At 46.1% G+C, this 17,474-nt stretch overlaps 2 protein-coding genes across 15 annotated transcripts; one reads left to right on the top strand and one right to left on the bottom strand.

The window, feature by feature from the left end:
• Positions 1–5,324: 5,324 nt before the first annotated feature.
• LOC120679188 (zinc finger BED domain-containing protein RICESLEEPER 2-like) lies at positions 5,325–7,770 on the top strand. The gene is made up of 4 exons (XM_039960716.1): positions 5,325–5,416; positions 5,791–5,854; positions 6,251–6,376; positions 6,719–7,770. The coding sequence occupies exon 4, from the start codon at positions 6,719–6,721 to the stop codon at positions 7,577–7,579; it is 861 nt and encodes a 286-aa protein (XP_039816650.1). The 5' UTR covers positions 5,325–5,416; positions 5,791–5,854; positions 6,251–6,376; the 3' UTR covers positions 7,580–7,770.
• A 737-nt stretch (positions 7,771–8,507) lies between these two features.
• Positions 8,508–15,915, bottom strand: LOC120679186 (putative disease resistance RPP13-like protein 1). 14 transcript variants are annotated; one of them, XM_039960711.1, is made up of 10 exons: positions 15,762–15,915; positions 15,599–15,672; positions 15,218–15,392; positions 14,888–15,116; positions 11,455–14,103; positions 10,933–10,998; positions 10,790–10,830; positions 10,247–10,345; positions 9,178–9,478; positions 8,508–9,063 (listed from the first exon to the last, which is right to left on the bottom strand). In XM_039960711.1, the coding sequence occupies exon 5, from the start codon at positions 14,059–14,061 to the stop codon at positions 12,268–12,270; it is 1,794 nt and encodes a 597-aa protein (XP_039816645.1). In that variant the 5' UTR covers positions 14,062–14,103; positions 14,888–15,116; positions 15,218–15,392; positions 15,599–15,672; positions 15,762–15,915; the 3' UTR covers positions 8,508–9,063; positions 9,178–9,478; positions 10,247–10,345; positions 10,790–10,830; positions 10,933–10,998; positions 11,455–12,267. The 14 variants fall into 14 exon arrangements, with proteins under 14 accessions (XP_039816645.1, XP_039816637.1, XP_039816643.1 ...); XM_039960703.1 differs by lacking the exon at positions 10,790–10,830 and adding an exon at positions 9,850–9,905; XM_039960709.1 differs by lacking the exon at positions 10,790–10,830 and adding an exon at positions 9,850–9,905 and having other exon boundaries at positions 9,178–9,299.
• Between the last annotated feature and the right edge of the window lie 1,559 nt (positions 15,916–17,474).

Genomic DNA, 17,474 nt, shown 5'->3' with positions numbered 1-17,474 from the left:
CTAGTGAAATTGAGATCTTTATTGTTGTCTCTTCCAAACACACCACTCCATCAACTTGTTTTTGGTTCCAAATTCACCACCATTCGATGATCATGCTTTTGGTTTCAAAGTCATCAACTGTAAAATTTTGCAGCTAAGTTTCATTTTGTATTTTGGGGATATAAAGTACTACTAGCTTTTTTTGTTTTCCCATAATATATATTGGTCTGCAAGCAACAAAAGTAAAGTGCAGTAAAAGTTTAATTAGATTTTCACCCAATAAAATCATAAAGTTAGAAAAGTAGCACCTAAAAAAATCTGCAAGAGATGATGGGCTTAATTAAGTCACTAATTCTTCTTGCTCTTATAGTGGAGGAATAGGTGAATTTTTTTATTATATTAGTCCTTATCAAAATGTTATTAGCTATTCTGTACTATTCCATATCAAATGTTATATATAACTTTCTTGGTCGCATGTGGAGTAAAGAGGCTCGCCTGTGAATTATTTGGACCTTTAGTTAGTTAGTACTGACGTTGGATGTTTGATTCAAGTGAAACGTACGGTAATAGGTGACAAAGTCACTTTATTTTACCAGTAAGTAGGAAAAGGATATAAGATATTTCTTCAGTTTCCATTTGATCAAGGTGAAGCACTTGCCCATTATGGTTCCACACTTGTGCCTCTTGAAAACCTTATAACGATGTACTTATTATCTTTGTTATTCGTCCTGATCTTGAAAACATACACATCAGCAACGTGTGAAAAGTAACAAAATGAGAAATAACTAGACTCCAAAAGGCAAGGTTTACAATCTTTCGCTGACCCCAAAATGGCATGTTCTTGACCCTGTAAAAACACAGTGCGGCCAACCCCTGCGCCTCCTTCGATGTCTACAAGACCTCATCAAAAAGCTAAGGCACGGCTCAACCCGACCGACAAAATCAAGGATTTCAGTCTTCTTGAAGTCTACCGAAAACCCAAAAAAAAACAACGTTTAGAGGAATCCAACATGATCAACACGGCCGACTAATTCCGCAGACGAGCAAGTCGCGTGGGCGGGCTTGCGATTCCCTGTCCCAAACCAGCAATCTCGTGGCGTCAAGTCCAGGTCGCCCGACATGGCATGCCCTAACCAGTCAAGCCCCCGGAGGAAGAGAATAGGGGGCGGAGGGATCGATTGATTACCTCCGTGGGGACGTAGCTGCTGAGGAGGCGAGTGGTCGGGCCCAGGCCCTCGACGGAGCGCCGCGCGAGAAGGCACCCCTGCTGATCCAGCGGCTGCCGGAGCCGGAATGAGCGGGCGGCGGAGCGGAGGATCGCCGCCGACGCCATGTGCTCCGAAGGACTGGGAAGGACACGAACCAACTTGCAGATCCTCTCGGCCTATATATAGGGCAGTGGGAAAGAGCTGGTATCCGTCCCAGTAGTAAAGAAGCAGCCCCGTAGTAGGAAAGAGCCGGCCTGTTTTGTTTGCTGTGGCCTGGTATCTTTCCCTTTTTCTTGGCACTAGTATGTATGCTCGTGCTAACGCCATGGATAAAAATTTAACGTGCATAACAACTAGTCAAATGAGATATTAATATATTATGAATTTCCATAACGGAAGCTCATGTCAAGAGCTCATGAAAATCAAAGTTTTGTAGTACGGCATTTGAATTTCTTTCTTAGGAAGAAAAGTTAAATCACGGCCCCCCTATAAAGCTTACATATCTTTACTTTTCATGAATGGAACCCGTGAATGGATCTAAAAATACGATCTAAAATATTGTGTGCTGACAACTGACGTCAGCCTGGGACCAAAAGTTTAGGTTCATGTACTAATCTTGGGGAAATACATCATGTGCAGGTCTGGTAACACAACAATCCTAATAGGAATTCACACAGGTCAGTCAGCTTTTGAAAATACATCAACTGGTTGCTTTTGCATATTATTACCAAATGTGAGGAGTGAGGGTGTGAAACTCATCAACACAAGCAAGAGCGTTCTGAAGAATTGAAGAATAAGCGCAACTAGCATCGCATGCTCAGGCGCGTGGACGAGCGGCGGCTAGGGCGCGGGCGCACCGGCGAGCAGTTGCGGCGGGGAGAAAAAAGAGAGGTGGAGAAAAAAGAGAAAACTGTGTGGAGGATGGCATTGGTGGGCTAGGGCGCGTGGATTCGAACTCCGATGGACTGGGGATGGCTAATGTGTTCGGGGGTGGGTGGGCGGGCGGGGTGGGGAGGAGGGAATGCGTTGAAGCCAGGATGATCCAAAGAAGATTGGCCGTTGGATTGAGTTGAGCACATCATTTAAGGATTGTGAGTCATTGATTGTGATGGAGTTGTATTTCTGGGTACACTTTTCTAGGTGCATAGCGGTTTAGGTACTCGGCGGGGGATGTTTTCTTGGGTGGCCAAACAAAAATTTAATCCGTACTTTATTGGATGGATGGATGGATTAATCCTGATGATGAGTCTATTGTATTTATTTTGTATTTAAAAACTCTTGGATCGTTTAAAAAAACTTTTGCAACAATTTCGTAGCTACTATAGGAACATTTCCCGTACAATTTCATAACTTCATAATCTGCACCGTAAACATTTTTGTGCACTCAACAAAGGATGTTCTGATGATTATGTTTAGATCAAGGCCGGCTTGTTCATTATCACAAAACATTCGGAAGTAAATGGGAGGGGGCTGGTAATCCCAACCCATCCTGCTCCATCGAGGTATAGATTTCCAAATGGGCGGCACGACCCTACCCCGATGTGGCCCGGCCCAAAGCGGCCCGGCACTATCAAACCATCGGGCTTGATAGTGCTGGGCCTGTCGGGCCATCTTGCCCAACTAGCGGCCCAGGCCCGACACTAATGCCATTTTATAGGGCCGGGCCAACACAGCGGCCCGATTGGCCCATCGAGCTCTAGCGGCCCATCGGGTTGTGACGGCCCATCTGGCCATCTCAGGCCTCAAATTTCGGGTGAGCAGAGGAGACCAGGGAGTCGTCGACGGCCGGCGCGCCGCCAGGCCGGGGGCGCACGCCGGCCGAAGGCGACGGCGGCCGGGGCGGGCGCCACGCCGGTGGTGAGGACGGGCCGGAGGCGGCGGACGGGGGCGCGCGGTGGGTGGAGGCAACGGTGGCCGATGGGGGCGCTAGGCTCGGGGCACGCGGACCGAAGGCGGCGGTGGCTGGGGCGGGGCGGCGGCCGTCGCCGCGGTCGTTGCTCAGGGGAGGCGGCGCCCGGCGCGGGTGCTAGATCAGGGTGCGCTGGCCAGAGGTGGGCGGCGTGCGTGGGGAGGATGGGAGGAGAGGGACAGGCGGCTGGGTGGGGAGAAAAAAGGATAGAAATTAGAGTTTGATGAATTTATATGTAGGGCGGAAAGAGGGAAGAAGAGGTGGGCTGCTGGGCCATTGAATGCCCCGGGCCGCTATCGGGCTGGCTCATTATCGTGCCATGCTTCGGGCCGGCACTATGGGCCAGAGTGGCGGCCCAAGCACTAACACACATCGTGCCGGGCCAGCCTGCGGCCCGATCGATCGTGTCTAGGGTCGAGCTAGTGCCGTGCTTTTTAGTATCGTGCTTCGTGCCGTCCATCGGGCCAGGCCCATTTGGAATTCTATACATCGAGGTGATTCTTTTGCAGGTCCTGATGCTCATTGTCGTCTTTGGGATTACTATATTCCAATCGTCTCTCTTGGGATGGTCAAGCACGAAATAATGTCTGAATGCCTGATAGCTGAATATTTGAATCATCTCATCTGCTGTTCTGGGGATTCTGTGGATGCTTTTGCCTTCATGTCCACATGGCAACACTGCAATTCGACTATGATTGCTCTGGGGGGCGATGGGTTTCAGTTGTTGCCGCGAACAAAGTTCTCTCGCAGATGACAGTGAGTTGCTGTGAGTAGGCAGGGCCGGTGGATATTCAGAACAGTGCTGCTTTTTTTCTTTTAATTAAGAACAGAGTTGTTGTTAACTTGACCGAGCACAAGCAGTGGCATACTTCCTTCATGAGTTGCTGTTCGAGTACGTCGGCGAGAGGGTGGTATGATCAATCGCCAGAGCGCCAGGGGCACACGTGTGGCATCCGTGTGTTACGTCCGTGCACTGGTAAGCCAGGAATCCGGATGGCATCTGGGCCCAGATTTGGCAAGATAGCAGCGATTGGACTTGGCTGCTTCCTGGCTCTAGGCGTGGTGACCGCGCTGCTTCGCCTTCAAGATCGGCAGTGTGCGCCGCCGAGCAGCTCCAGGAGCGAGCCGGCGGCGGTGTACCTTCCCTCCACGCAGCGTTGCCTGGTCCACGGTAGCCGCCTGTGCGTTGGCAAAGCTGCTCAAGGACGCCGGCGGCCTGGGTGATGCATTCCTTCAGGAGCAGCTCACCATCGCCTCACATCCGTCTTCAGCAAATGAGCAGAGCACATTGCCAAAGAAGAATACGTTCACCAGGCAGCAACTGAGCAAGCAGAGCAAGACAATGGACGCCGGTGTGATCATGCATTACTCTTCCTCTAAACGTTGACAAAGCTGAGATCATATATATGAAGTAGCCAACGAATTATGCACCTCTCTTCCAATAATAGGAGCATTGTACGCGACGAATACATAACACAACAGCTGTTTTACAGAAAATGTTTGGAGCAAGAGCACATACACAATCTCAGTTGGAATCATAACCACAGCAGGAAACATGTTATCCGGAATAAGGAGATGAAGTTCTTCATACTACAAAGTTCACTCACATACTAAAAGCAAGGCGCCAAGTAGGCCTGCTAGCGGGGCGGGCTCAGATGCGGATTTTGGGGCGGGTTTTTGAATGGGGATCCGTTTGTAGGGTAGTAACGGGTTTATAGACTAACGGGTTGGGGCGGGGTGGGCTTCATTTGCCGGTTGGGGCGGGGTGGGTGCGGTCCTGCTCCCGCAAGAAGGCGACACCGCCGTCGCCGCCGTCGCCGTCGCCGCTACCGGCCACCGTCGCCGCCGCACCTCTCCTCCTCCGACGTCCACAGATCGAGGTACTCCTCTTCCACCTTGCATCTCCATCTCCTCCGCATCACCCCTTCCTCTTCCTCAACGGCTCACTGGCTCCCTTCCTCCTCTTCTTGCAAGATGCCAAGATCTGTGGGGGAGGTGCTGTAGGCACGACGGGATCGCCGGATCTGTGGCCGCCGGCTTCGCCTTCTTCCAGGCTGCCACCGGATCTGGGGAACTGAGAGGCCGGCCACCGTCTTCTTTCTCGGCCGCTCGGCGTGCTCTGTCTCTCCCTGTTTCGCTGCTGCTGCTGCTCTTAGCCGGGCCGGCCAGAGAGAGACGACCAGCGGATCGCCTGGGGAAGAAAGAGGAGGTGAAGGTGGTGATAGAGATCGGAAGGGATAAGGAGTTTTTCCCATGGGGAACTGCTTAGGGGGCAGCTCCTACTCCTACGTCAACAAGGTCTCCTCCACTGCAAGGCCGGGTGAGTCCAGTCCACTGCTTCTTGCCTTGCTCTCTCTCTGCATCCTCCTTCGACATGCAGATAGGAGATGCATGCTTGTTGCTTGCTCTCTAGTATTAAGATCCAACTTAAAAGTGGGGGCAAGAGGTCAGAATTATTTCATTCATAAATACTGTAAGAACGGAGGTAGTGCTTGCCATGGAGTAATCATAAGTCAACCACATTTGCTTGCTGCTAGCTGTGAGACTAATTGAATGACCTGGCAATTAGTTGTATAACTGGAAGCATGTTAGTCCAAAAAGAATAGCATACAGCTCTGCAAACATTAGATGGTGCAGTTTGGTACCCATCTAAAATCAAGCAGTGTGCCAGTACTAATTACTATTACTACTTAGGCTCACAATATTCTGGAAGCTAAAGACTCAACCAGCAGCTCTAAGCCTGCAAGCTCTGGGTCAGGTAGTGTCTTCTCAACCTGGCAAATTGTAGTATCTTTCTTCGAGAACAGCTTATCAAATGCTCTCACAATATAAATCCATCTACAGTCCATTTGATTCATTTAACTTTTTCTGAATAGAACACTGAACATATGCTTCAAAAATAGAGATAAGAAAACACTGAAGATATTATGCCTGCATGTAATTTTGAACAATGCATTTTCTATTACTGCTGAAGCAGCAGAGATAGGTTGTTCTATTACTGCATGTAGTTGCATTTTGCTGGGAACTGCATAAGAAACCTAATACTTGCATTTTTGCTGGGAAGTTGTTCGTGCGGCCAATGTAGCTTATCTTTTCTATACAAGCAGTATCTCTGAACCTATATTTGAACAACATTCCTTTTATTTTGTTACAGTTCTGTTTTAAATCAATACAACCAAGGGTACGCCAAGCTGCCGCCGACCGCGCCGACGGCCAAGCCGCCGCTGACCCGGATTCATCTGCACCAACAGATCACAGAGTCACAGAGAAACATCTCGAGGTAATCCCAACTTTAAGTATTTCTCCCCATCTTATATATGAATTTTACATGTTTCGATCTAAGCTACTGCATGCACCTATGAATCTAGTAGAACTATGATTGGCAGATAGAGTATACTCTCTCAGCTGTTGCAAGTTTAAGCTGTTCAAATAGCTGCTGATATTGCTGCATTTCATGTATATTGCTGTGTATAGCTGCTGATATTGCTGCACTTGGCACTGCTGATATTGCTGCTAGTACTAGACTGCTATAGTATTGAAAGGTTTCCTTTAGAGTTTAAGAGCTCTACAACAAGATAACCCATGCATGTTTAACTTCTAAAAATATGCCTTTTCAAAATAGATGTCTTCTCTTCAGTTAGAGGCCTCTGGCACAAGTGAGAGCACTGATAATAGTTCGTCACAAACACCAAATAGAAGGGCACCAATCTGGGAGTATTATGAGCCGGAATTGGTCAGGATAGATGGTGCACTAAAAGCAATTTGCAAGTACTGTGGAACAAAGTTGATTGCAAACAGGAAATCTGGTACAAACAGCCTTAGAACTCACATTGCAGAGTACTGCCCCAAAGTCCCTAGTGATGATAGGAACAGATTTGTCGCTACAATGAAGAAAAAGCCAGATGGTCCATTCACCTTTAATAAGCATAGAAGTCGCGACCTGATGATTGCATGGATTGTTAGAGCTGATGTAGCATTCAACAAGTTTGATGATGAAGGTTTTGAGCCTTGGATGGAGTCACTGCAACCCACTTTTAGCGGCATAGGGAGACAAACGATTCGTAATGATTGTGTTGCTAAGTTTGAGAGAGCAAAGATAGAATTACGAAGTGAACTTCAGAGTCTTAGCTCTCGCATATGCTTCACTTCGGATCTTTGGACATCAAACCAAAAGTTGGGATATCTTTGTGTTATAGCCCACTATATTGGCCCTGATTTTGTTTTGAAGAAAAAGATAATTGCATTTAAGGATGTGAAGTATCCACATACAGGTGTTGCTATTGAGGAAGCCATTACAACTATTCTGACAGACTATGGAATCAAAGAGAAGATGTTCACAATAACACTGGACAATGCAGCAAACAACAAGACAGCTTGCGATCTTCTACAAGAAAGCGGAAAGCAAGACATGTTATTTGGTGGTGAGCATCTTCTTGTTAGATGTTGTGCTCATATACTCACATTCTTGTGCAAGACGGTATGAATGTTGCTAGTGCTGTGATAGAATTGATAAGAGACCTGATTAGGAACATTAACTCATCACCAGCGCGTATCCAGAATTTCAATGAGATAGCTCAAAGAGAAGGTCTTGCTGCAAAGGCTGGTTTAGTCCTTGATGTTCCAAATCGTTGGAACTCAACATATGCCATGATTATGGAGGCAACAAAGTACAAGACCGTCTTGGATTTTTAACTAAACAGTTTCCTGTGAAACTATTGCATTCTAAACAGTCCTTGGTCTGCCATAATTAATTTCAGAGTTTGTTTCATATTAAAGTGAAGCATTAACAGTGTTCCTCTGTTTGGGCAGCTATAAGTTTTGTGGACCTTGCTGGTTCTGAGAGGGTGAAAAAATCTGGTATGTACTTCCATTCCCCACTTACTCCTTGCTCATTGAGTGTATGTTTGGCTACTGTTCTGGTTTGTTGTTTGTTGCTGTAGTCGGCTCACCATCAATTTAGTTTTGATATCTTAGTGTTTCCCATGAGTATGATCATTTCAGATGTTCTTATCAAACGGGTATGATGGCTAGGTTAATTTTGTTTTCATTGATATGGATCTTCAATTTTTGAAAATTTGTTTCATTATAATCATTTTTGTGGTATGGTGAATTCTTTGTGCAGCTATTCACATGTCCATTGAAACCCTTATAGGTATGCTTCACGGGTTCGTTGCATTGTTAATTATACAAGCAAGCATGTTGCCCCAAAAGAAATCGTGAGGCTGAAGAAGTTGATTGCCTATAGGAAGGAGCAAGCAGGCAAGCGAAGTGATGACGAACTGGAAGAAATACAGGAAGAGAGGGTCTCGAAAGAGAAAGCAGACAATCGCCTGACTGGCTGACAGCGAGGTGCCACTACTAAATGCTCCTGGTCGTGTTCTTCAGTGTTAAGAATTTGCGACAGCAACGAGTTCTGCAATCACTCTAACAGAATGTTCCGATATGATCTGACGGTGTTGTACAATAATTGTATAGTAGTTGCATATTACATTATGGCAGTGATGCCCGTTTGTACAAAGAGGAGTATAGCACACATTCTGTAATGCTCCAGCGCTTCCTATCGTGCGCAGCAACCCATGCATAACCCACCATTGGTGGGGCGGGTTGGGGTGGGTTGATTAATTAAACATTTGGGTGGGGGCGGGTTGACAAAAATTAATTAAAATGCTGCGGGTAGGGGCGGGGAAGGGGCGGGTACATCCCCATTAGCAGGCCTAGCGCCAAGGCGATCCCACCACATGCGCCGCAACTAAGAATCCAGACGATCAGGTATTATGATTGCAGTTCATCTTCTATCCACAATCCTGTCCTGCATACAATACAACGGCTCTGTACCTTTTCCCGAGTAGCTCGATAAAGGAGTCCATGTAGTGTAGACGTGACGGTTCATGGATAAATCTCCACTCCTTGACTCCAAGCCAAGGTAATAATGTCACAAAGCACTTGTTCACTTCCATGCTCAGTAACCTATATATATGAAGCGAAGTTAAAGTACATGGTTAGTCAACATCTAATTACAGGGGGGGGGGGGGTAAGAAAACAAGTCACTGATATTGAAACAGGGTGCATAAATATACATACCAGAATTAGAAAGCACACAGCCAAGGTCACCATGCCCAGCAGACATCCAGGTCTTCTCCGTGCAGCTGCTGGTGCCGATCTTGGAGTCCAGACAGCCACCACTACCAGAAAACGGGAAACTCCTGACAGCCAAAACCCATCAGGAATGCCTGAAATACCGTCAGGAATAGGATTCCTGACGGCTTCGCCGACAGGAGCCCTTGGTCAGGAAAAGTGACTTCTCCTGTCGGTTGGCCGACAGGAATTCTTTCCTGTCGGTAGTTCCTGTCGACTTTCATGCGGATGCCTAGAAGATCAATTCCTGACGGCAAAACCGTCAGGAAAACAGCTAAAAGAGCAAAAAAAATAAAATAATACATACATACATGCAGACCTGCATCCAATATTACAATTTCTCAGTTCCATCGAATCCAATTTGTATGGTAGTTTCATATACAAGTCCTTTACAATTTGTACATACAGATATTTCCTAAAAATGACTACTGCACTAGGTATGCATCTTTTCAGATATGTAAAGAAATTAATATATCATAGTGCTTAAAATTCTATATACAACTCCTTGTATCTATGACTCCAAGCTAGTTTTGTTAACTTCTAAACAGCTCAAGTAAGTCTTAAATCAAACAAAAGGTAACTGAATCAGATTAACTCTGCCTTGCTGTATTTTTGTACCTGATGAAGAACCAAATTAACTCAATCAGATTGCAGCCATGTTCAAGTTGTAAAAACTGAAAAGAACCAGTAATTATGAAATTAACAATTCATCCTGCTTCCTATAACTAGTTCTGAACTGAAAGGAACTTTCAACCTAAGGTAGAGGATGCATATTACAAACTTAAATTCAGTAAACACTAATCTATTTTTGAACTATAAAACTTGCAATTACAGAACAGAACAAGGAGTCAGTTCTCATGAACCTTGATACCGAAATTTATTCAACTTCACAAACTCATATAATTAATTGATCACCCACCTTAAGAAATATAAACTCATATTCCTTTTTATAAATGCAACTATCTCAGAGAATTGCATACTAGTTCATATGCACAGACAAAGTTCAATGTCTTACCATTGGATCTCAACAAAAGATCATAGTTATTTGCCTCTAGGGAATCATTGCTGGAGTAGGAAGCTCGAACCAGTGGACCCATCAATGCTATATCCACAACTGCACATGGTGCAAAACAATATCAGAAGAAAAAAAACAGGGTCTAAAAACAATTTCATGTGTACCAGTCAGAAAATTGAGAATGGAATGAGAAACTATCTTGAAATTGTTGTCTGAAAATTTGCAGCATAGGGTCAATATGTTTAGCATGAGAATCCAAAGCAGCTAATGATTACAGACACTTCAACAAAGTTTTGAAGTGTTCCTATAATAATTTTGTAACAAGAACACATAATAATAGAAGCTCTGGTTCTGTCTTTTCTATACCATTAAGACTTTTTAGAACCTCTAACGATTACAAGGTTACTGCAAGCTTGATCTGTACATGGCAAGTCTTCTATTCAACAGATCAAGCCAATACATTTAGTGATTAAACTATATGAACTTTTTAGTCATGATTTAAACAGAGACATTTCTTTTATCAAAGCGAGATTGAATGGCTACCCTGCAGGCTGCAGCTAGCATTCAACAGCTCCACCGTCAGGCTGGCATTGAACAAGTACAATGATACAAGGAATTAACTACAATCAGACTGTTCATTCTCAATGATCGAGTTTCTGCAAATTCAATCATATTTTGTTGTTTACCTGATCAAGCGAAGAGATGGCAAACTACACTTGCTAAAAGAGTCCCAAAACTATCAATTTGCTGTCCTGAAATTAAATGGAACTAGATCAGTTTTTTGCTTGAACATGTCATACATGTAAATTCAAGGATATATCCTGTAAGAACAGAACAAAAGCGTCAATTGCCATTACATACTAATACATTCCTCCCAGGAAAAACAAGGACATGATTTAGTACTAGTGAAACATCTCTGTTATGTAGTGAAATAAGAGTCATTAAAATACCAAACTGAGCAATTCCATTGATCAAACAGCGTCAGGCGAATGAAGGCATAGTAGTGTCCTTCATGAACACTCCGCCACTATGAACTAGTACACTGCATTGAGAGGCTATATAAATATTACTCTAAGGATCCAAACTGCTCTCAAAAACAAAAACCATTAGTCTGCAACTGGCCTACAACTATGGAATTGCAAAAGTGTGTTAATCTCCTTCAGAAACATAAACAGTTATCTAAACTGCTGGGAATCAAAAGTACATACCTAGTTGACGCGGCGCAGGGGAACACACCAGCACCACAACCAGGACGAGCAGCGGGGGCACCCAACCGGACGGGGGACAGGACGCCGGCTGCCGGCATCCCATCCCACAAGGGCGGCGCGAGACGAGGTCCCCCAAGAAGGGCGGCGCGCGGCCGCGGCCCCCCAGCCACCACGGGGCGGCGGCGCAACAGGAGGCCCGCCTCGAGCGAGCGGCGGCGCGGCAGCGGCCCCCTCGGTCACCACGAGACGGCGGCGGTGGCGCGGCCAAAGCCCCCGACCCCCAACGCGGCAGCGGCGCAGCGAAGGACCCAGGCCGCCCGAGGGCAAGCAGCTAACGGCGGCGGCCGCACCACCACCGGAGCCGGCCCGGCCCAGCGGCAGAACGACCACGGGGGGCCCGGATCCGGCACCGGCGGCCGGCGGCCCACCCGGGCCGGCGCCGGGGGCGCGCCCACGCCCGGCACAGCAGGAGATCGGCCACGGGGGGGGGGGGGCGGATCCGGCGAGGAGCAGGCCGGATCCGGCCCCGGCGGCCGGCGGCGGCGGCGGCGGCGGAGGTTGCAGGTCGGGGGAGGAGGGATGAAGGGGAGAGAGGAGAGGGCGAGGGGGCGCTGGGCCGGCTTTGGCATAGACGCGGGCTGCCGCCGCCGCCCGGGCGGTCTCCGGCTAGGTCCTGACGGGGCTGGGTCGCTGGGAGTCGAGTGGGGATTTTTTGGTGCATGGGTGCTGCGTTCCCGTCGGACTGAAAAAAACGTCCGGAGCCTTCCGTTTTCTGGTAGTGCACCGTAAGGAGATATCTTGCATATCCTCCATTCAGAAAAAGCTGTCCAACCTCTCCACACAGCTCAAGTTCGGACACAGCTGTGCACGCAATTCTCTCACTTGGGGAATATTTGAGACCCTTTCTAGGCCTTCACAGTTCGCAATTAAAAGCAGCTCAGAGAGGAACGGGAGGTTATCCACCACCTTAATGCTATCCACATCTCTTAATTGGAGCTGCTTCAAGCTGGTGATCTCCTGTCCAAGCTGCGGTGGGAGAGCTCTCAGCCTGGGGCAGCGCTCAAGTGACAAGACCTTCAAATGAGGCAGCAGCTGCATCCTTGGAGGTGGGGCTTCACCCTTTTGCTTTGCAGCCGCTCCATCTTCTCCTCCTTCCTTACCTGCTGCTGTCGCTTCTTCTTCTTCAACAACAAAGGTCCACTCCTCCCAGTTGGGCATATCTTCGATGACCAATATTTCAAGCTTGGGGAAAGCTACTGCCTCTGCAGATATGGGATTATCCACCCCATAACCAACAAATTCGGGTCCAATCTTGGTGACTGAAGTGGCTCCCTTGATTCTCAGATATTTTAGGTTGGGGAGCTGCCCAATTGGAGGAAGATGCACACATGATTTACACTGTATGAGTTGCAAGTACTTCAATGATGGAAAATGTGTAGCACTATCAAGCCAGGTGGGAAACCGCCGACCAAAGAAATTTAGAATATATATATCTTCAATGCTCTGCGCAGGGATTAGCTTCTCCAAAGTCATCTCAATATTGATTACATCCTCCTCACTGTATGGTTCATCTGTACGTTCCGTACAGCAGAAACTTAGCTGTTTGAGAAACTTTTTGTCTAGTAACAATGAATCTCCACTACAAGGAGATGGTCTCTCCAACTTAATCATTTCAAGCTTCCTCATCTGAAAAAGTGGACCCAGCTCTTCTAGGGTCCATCCATCTTGTATTCTAGCACTATTATTACTGCTACCACCAACTGGATATTGTTCTAGATCATTGAGAAACTTCAATTTAGCTATCCCTTTTGGAACCTGATTTATTGGTGTTTTAGCTATCCCTTTTGGAACCTGAGTTATTCCTAAAGGGAGACTATGCAAAGAATCACACCACTGCAAATTAAGTATCTGAAGGTTGATGAGGCAACATATAGACTCTGGAAGACAAGATATGTCAGTTCCATTAAGATCAAGTAACCGTAGATGGATCAGTCTTCCAACACAGTTTGGAATACTTTGTATAACTGAACCTCTTAGATCCAAAACTCGAATGTAATGAAGTCTTTGAAATATTGTATTATCAACTCTCAATGACTTTTCACAAGAAGTTCTCCAAGTTCGCACTTTATATTGCTCTTTATCCATTCTAGGTAACACCACCCTATCCTTCAAAGTGACAACTGAAATACGTCTAGTTTTACTCATGACATTAACTCTTATTGATTCTGGGTCACCCACAAAACATTCTTCTCTAGATAAATGACAAGGAAGCTGCCTCAATAGGTCATGCACTCTACATTCACTAAGATCAGCCAATAGATAATTTGGTTGGAGGAGATTCCGATATATCAACTCATAATAGCATTCTTCAGCTGTATCTTCCAATAGTTGGCCGTCTTGCTCATCTATGAAGCCTTCAGCCACCCACATCCTGGTAATATCATCACGATTAATAACTGCATCTTCAGGGAACATGGCACAATAGACAAAACACTGCAGTTCCGTAAGCTCTTCTTTTACACCTAATATTAGTATGGCCTCCTCTGAGATGACATCTTGCAACTTCATAGCGCACGATCCAACTAAAGATTCTAGTATGGTTGCCATTATACAAAGGTGCTGAGAGAGATTCACCAGAGGAGTTGCAGGCTGGCAATAAATGTGCAAATGTGTTAACTTGGCCAAAAAATTGGACAGAGATCACAAAATTGAAATGTGTTTTGAAAGAAATTAACATATAGCAGTACCGATTTGTAGTGTAAGTTGTGTGTGCGTGTGTGTGTGTGCGTGCGTGTGTGTGTGTGTGTATCCACGTGCTATTCTACGCTCTAGGTGTAGCTACACTAATTAATTACAGAAGAAATTTTAAGTAGCGACTACCGCGAGCGATTACTAAACGTCATTCAGTAATTCCATAGTTCGGTTCAATAATTTCTGGTCAGATTATTCAGTAATTTGACTACAGGGTGTAGAATTACTGCTACACCTAGGGTGTAGAATAGTATTACAGTATATCACTAAATTCTTCTTTGTATCTTTAGTAAATCATACATAATGCTATTCCATATGGCTCAGAAACTACTACACTAGGCAGATGATGTTTTAGCAAAATGAATAGTATAGTGAGGTATTGAAGCATAAACTTGGAGTTAGCATGTTGTCCCTTTTGTTTGTTCTTCTAAATGTTGTAAGCGAATGTCAACTGGATTGGATGCTATCAATTGGGAAAATATTTTCCATCATTTACATAAAACCTCTAGAAATTCTCCTCTTAGTCATTTTTTGATCTGCTTGAGCACAATGATAGTTTGATCTTTGATTCACCATTTCAACTGTAAGTCTGTAACACTAATAGATTTCTACAGGCTAGTACAGAAGCCACAAATTATAGTAACTTATGGAATAAAACACAAGATTGGCCTTGGAAGCTTACCTGGTAACAAGAGAATGACTTATAACATGATTCAGTATTAATTATTTATGTGTAGAAAGAGTTTTCTCAGATGATAACCCATGAAGACTTCAAACATCCATGCCAGCAGACTGCGCCCAAGCTTGGCAGATGAAACGTAACTGATTTGAAAATTTTATAATGTCTATACCAGAAGTTATCATCCAATCACCAATGGAGAACCACAAATCACGCAGAGCTAATATGAAACCTGCAAAAGTTGAAGAAATAAATGGATAAAACTAAGATGGGTACTTCAATCTAGAAATCAAATATCTCCAGATAAGAGGTGATGTGCTCAACTGCTCATACCAGAGTAGCAAAACGCACCCTCCTCTTCTCTACTCTGCAGATGACCTGCCTTCTTCTTGGTTTGCTGGAGAAGAAGACAGCGCATTACATAAAGCAGCAACCTGAGGCTGTAAATGAGACAGATTTTGCACAGATATCCCTCGTAAATATTATGTCAATGGAGAGCGATACAGGCCTGCAAATTCAATGCAATGTAGTTTGTGAGACTACTTGACACGTCATAGTGATGAATTAAACTGAATGGAACATATTGTACTAATCAATTAGACAGACATGGAATGAAGGAAATGTAGATCTTGTTACAACGGTGGAAGTAAATTTGATAGCCTTATGTATGTACAGAAAGATCTTGTTGTTGCTTGGATGCAGAGTAAAATTTACTTCAGGCAGCAGTCAGCGCCAATAGATCAGAAAGAATTTGCCCTGATCACCACCAAAATATTCCCACTGACAACCTGCAAATTCAGAGCAGCAAAGTGTAACACATCAGAATGAACTGCATCCTACCTAATAACCAACGAACTAATTGGACGAAGGCATGCACCTCTTCTCGTGCAGCCACGATGATCCGAGGGAGCACTCCAATCACATGAACTGCGTGGCCTGCCTCACCGTGTGACTATCTGCTCCTCTGTTCGGGTTGGCTTCCTTCAGTTGGGGAAAAGAAAAGAACGGAGGAGGGCCATCTTTCATCTGCAAAGCATAATGGCACAATTACATGATAAAGGTGTTGGGATCATCGAACAAAACTATCTCAAGGGGAAGGAAAATACAAATGTTTTCGCCAAGATCACAAGGGAGTTCTATGGTTTGAAAGTCGCATAGTCGTCCTGAGAAATCATGAGCTCTGAAAGCAAATTCTCAATGAGGCACATCTTTCTAAATTCTCAATTCACCCGGGTAGTAGCAAGATGTATCAAGACCTTAAGCAAAAATTTTAGTGGACTAGAATGAAAAGGGAAATAGCTAAATATGTCTCAGAATGTGACACTTGTCAAAGGGTAAAGGCCAGCCACTTGAAAGTAGCGGGTACACTTCAACATTTGCCTATACCGTCATGAAAATAGGAAGATATTAGTATGGACTTCATTGTAGGTTTGCCAAACACCTCCCAAAAGCATGATTCCATATGGGTTATTGTTGATAGGCTCAGGAAAATGGCACATTTCACTCTGGTACACACTACCTATAATGCCAAGAGATATGCCGAAATCTATCTTGATCGCATCGTGTGCTTACATGGAGTACCCAAGACCATTTGAGGAATGTTGAGTACTCTATCCTGCTTGTGATGAGTGAATTGTCAACCGTGCGGTGTGATCGTGCGCTTGGTCTTTGGATTGCAGGTACACGGGCGTCGAGTGTCAACGGGGAGCTGTCGTGGAGGTGCTGTGGCCGATGGACCGTGCGGTGTACGGCGGTGAAGGGCAGCCGGGACCGGAGCTCAGACCGGGCGGCAGTTGTGGCATCCACTCCTGGATCGAGGGCGCAAGCGGCGACGAAAGACGGTTTCTTGGTTTGCGCCACAAAACCAAGGAGGCGGACGGCGGTTGAAGACGCCAAGTCGTGGAGGTGACGGGCGTCGGTCTCGGGACTGACGGAGGCGACGGACGTCGACGGCGTCTAGGGCCTCGCTACGGGCGAGGAGGTCACGGGCGTCGGGCGGCGTCTAGGGCCGTCAGAAGGCCGAGGCGGGAACGGCGTCTAGGGCCACGGCGTGGAGGCGGGAATATTCCCGCGTGTGAGGTTTTGGCGGTTTTCTCAAAAACGGCCACCTACCCGGGTTTCGCGGACCCTCCAAAACCGCGGACCGGATCTTCGTCGACGTGGCGGCATCGCAGCAAAGACTTCGAGTCGAAGAAAGAAGCTCCGCCGTCGATCGAGGCTGTGCAGCGGGGTGCTGCTGCCCGACCGGTCTGACTGGTCCCCTGGACCGGTCTGACCGGTCTGACCGCAGCAGTCGGGTATAAATACCCCCCACCAGCCCGTGGCTAGGTGAGTCTCTTGAGTCTTTTGTTTTCTCTGGGTTTTTCCTTCTCCCAGCCTCTGCTCTAGGTTAGGGCCAAGGACTCCAACGCAAAGAGAGTTTAGATTATAGCTATTCTCTTCAATCTAGTGGGTGGATGATGGGCGGATGGCTCTAGCCTTTGTATAGGTGAATTCCTCTGAGTTTAATGCATGAAATTTGTTTGAGATTCACTTGTGTGTGCTGAGCATCTCGTCCTCCCCTTCTCTCTTGCGTTTTGGGTTTAATTCT

Source organism: Panicum virgatum, chromosome 6N, assembly GCF_016808335.1.
Source record: "Panicum virgatum strain AP13 chromosome 6N, P.virgatum_v5, whole genome shotgun sequence".
Taxonomy (NCBI): domain Eukaryota; kingdom Viridiplantae; phylum Streptophyta; class Magnoliopsida; order Poales; family Poaceae; genus Panicum; species Panicum virgatum.
The sequence above is the reverse complement of the archived record's forward strand: the minus strand, read 5'-3'. Positions and strand labels throughout refer to the sequence as shown.

What these genes read in the sequence shown, in the direction of transcription:
- LOC120679188 (XM_039960716.1), top strand. Translation starts at nt 6,719, where the DNA reads ATGTCTTCTCTTCAGTTAGAGGCCTCTGGCACAAGTGAGAGCACTGAT.
- LOC120679186 (XM_039960711.1), bottom strand. Translation starts at nt 14,061, where the DNA reads ATGGCAACCATACTAGAATCTTTAGTTGGATCGTGCGCTATGAAGTTG.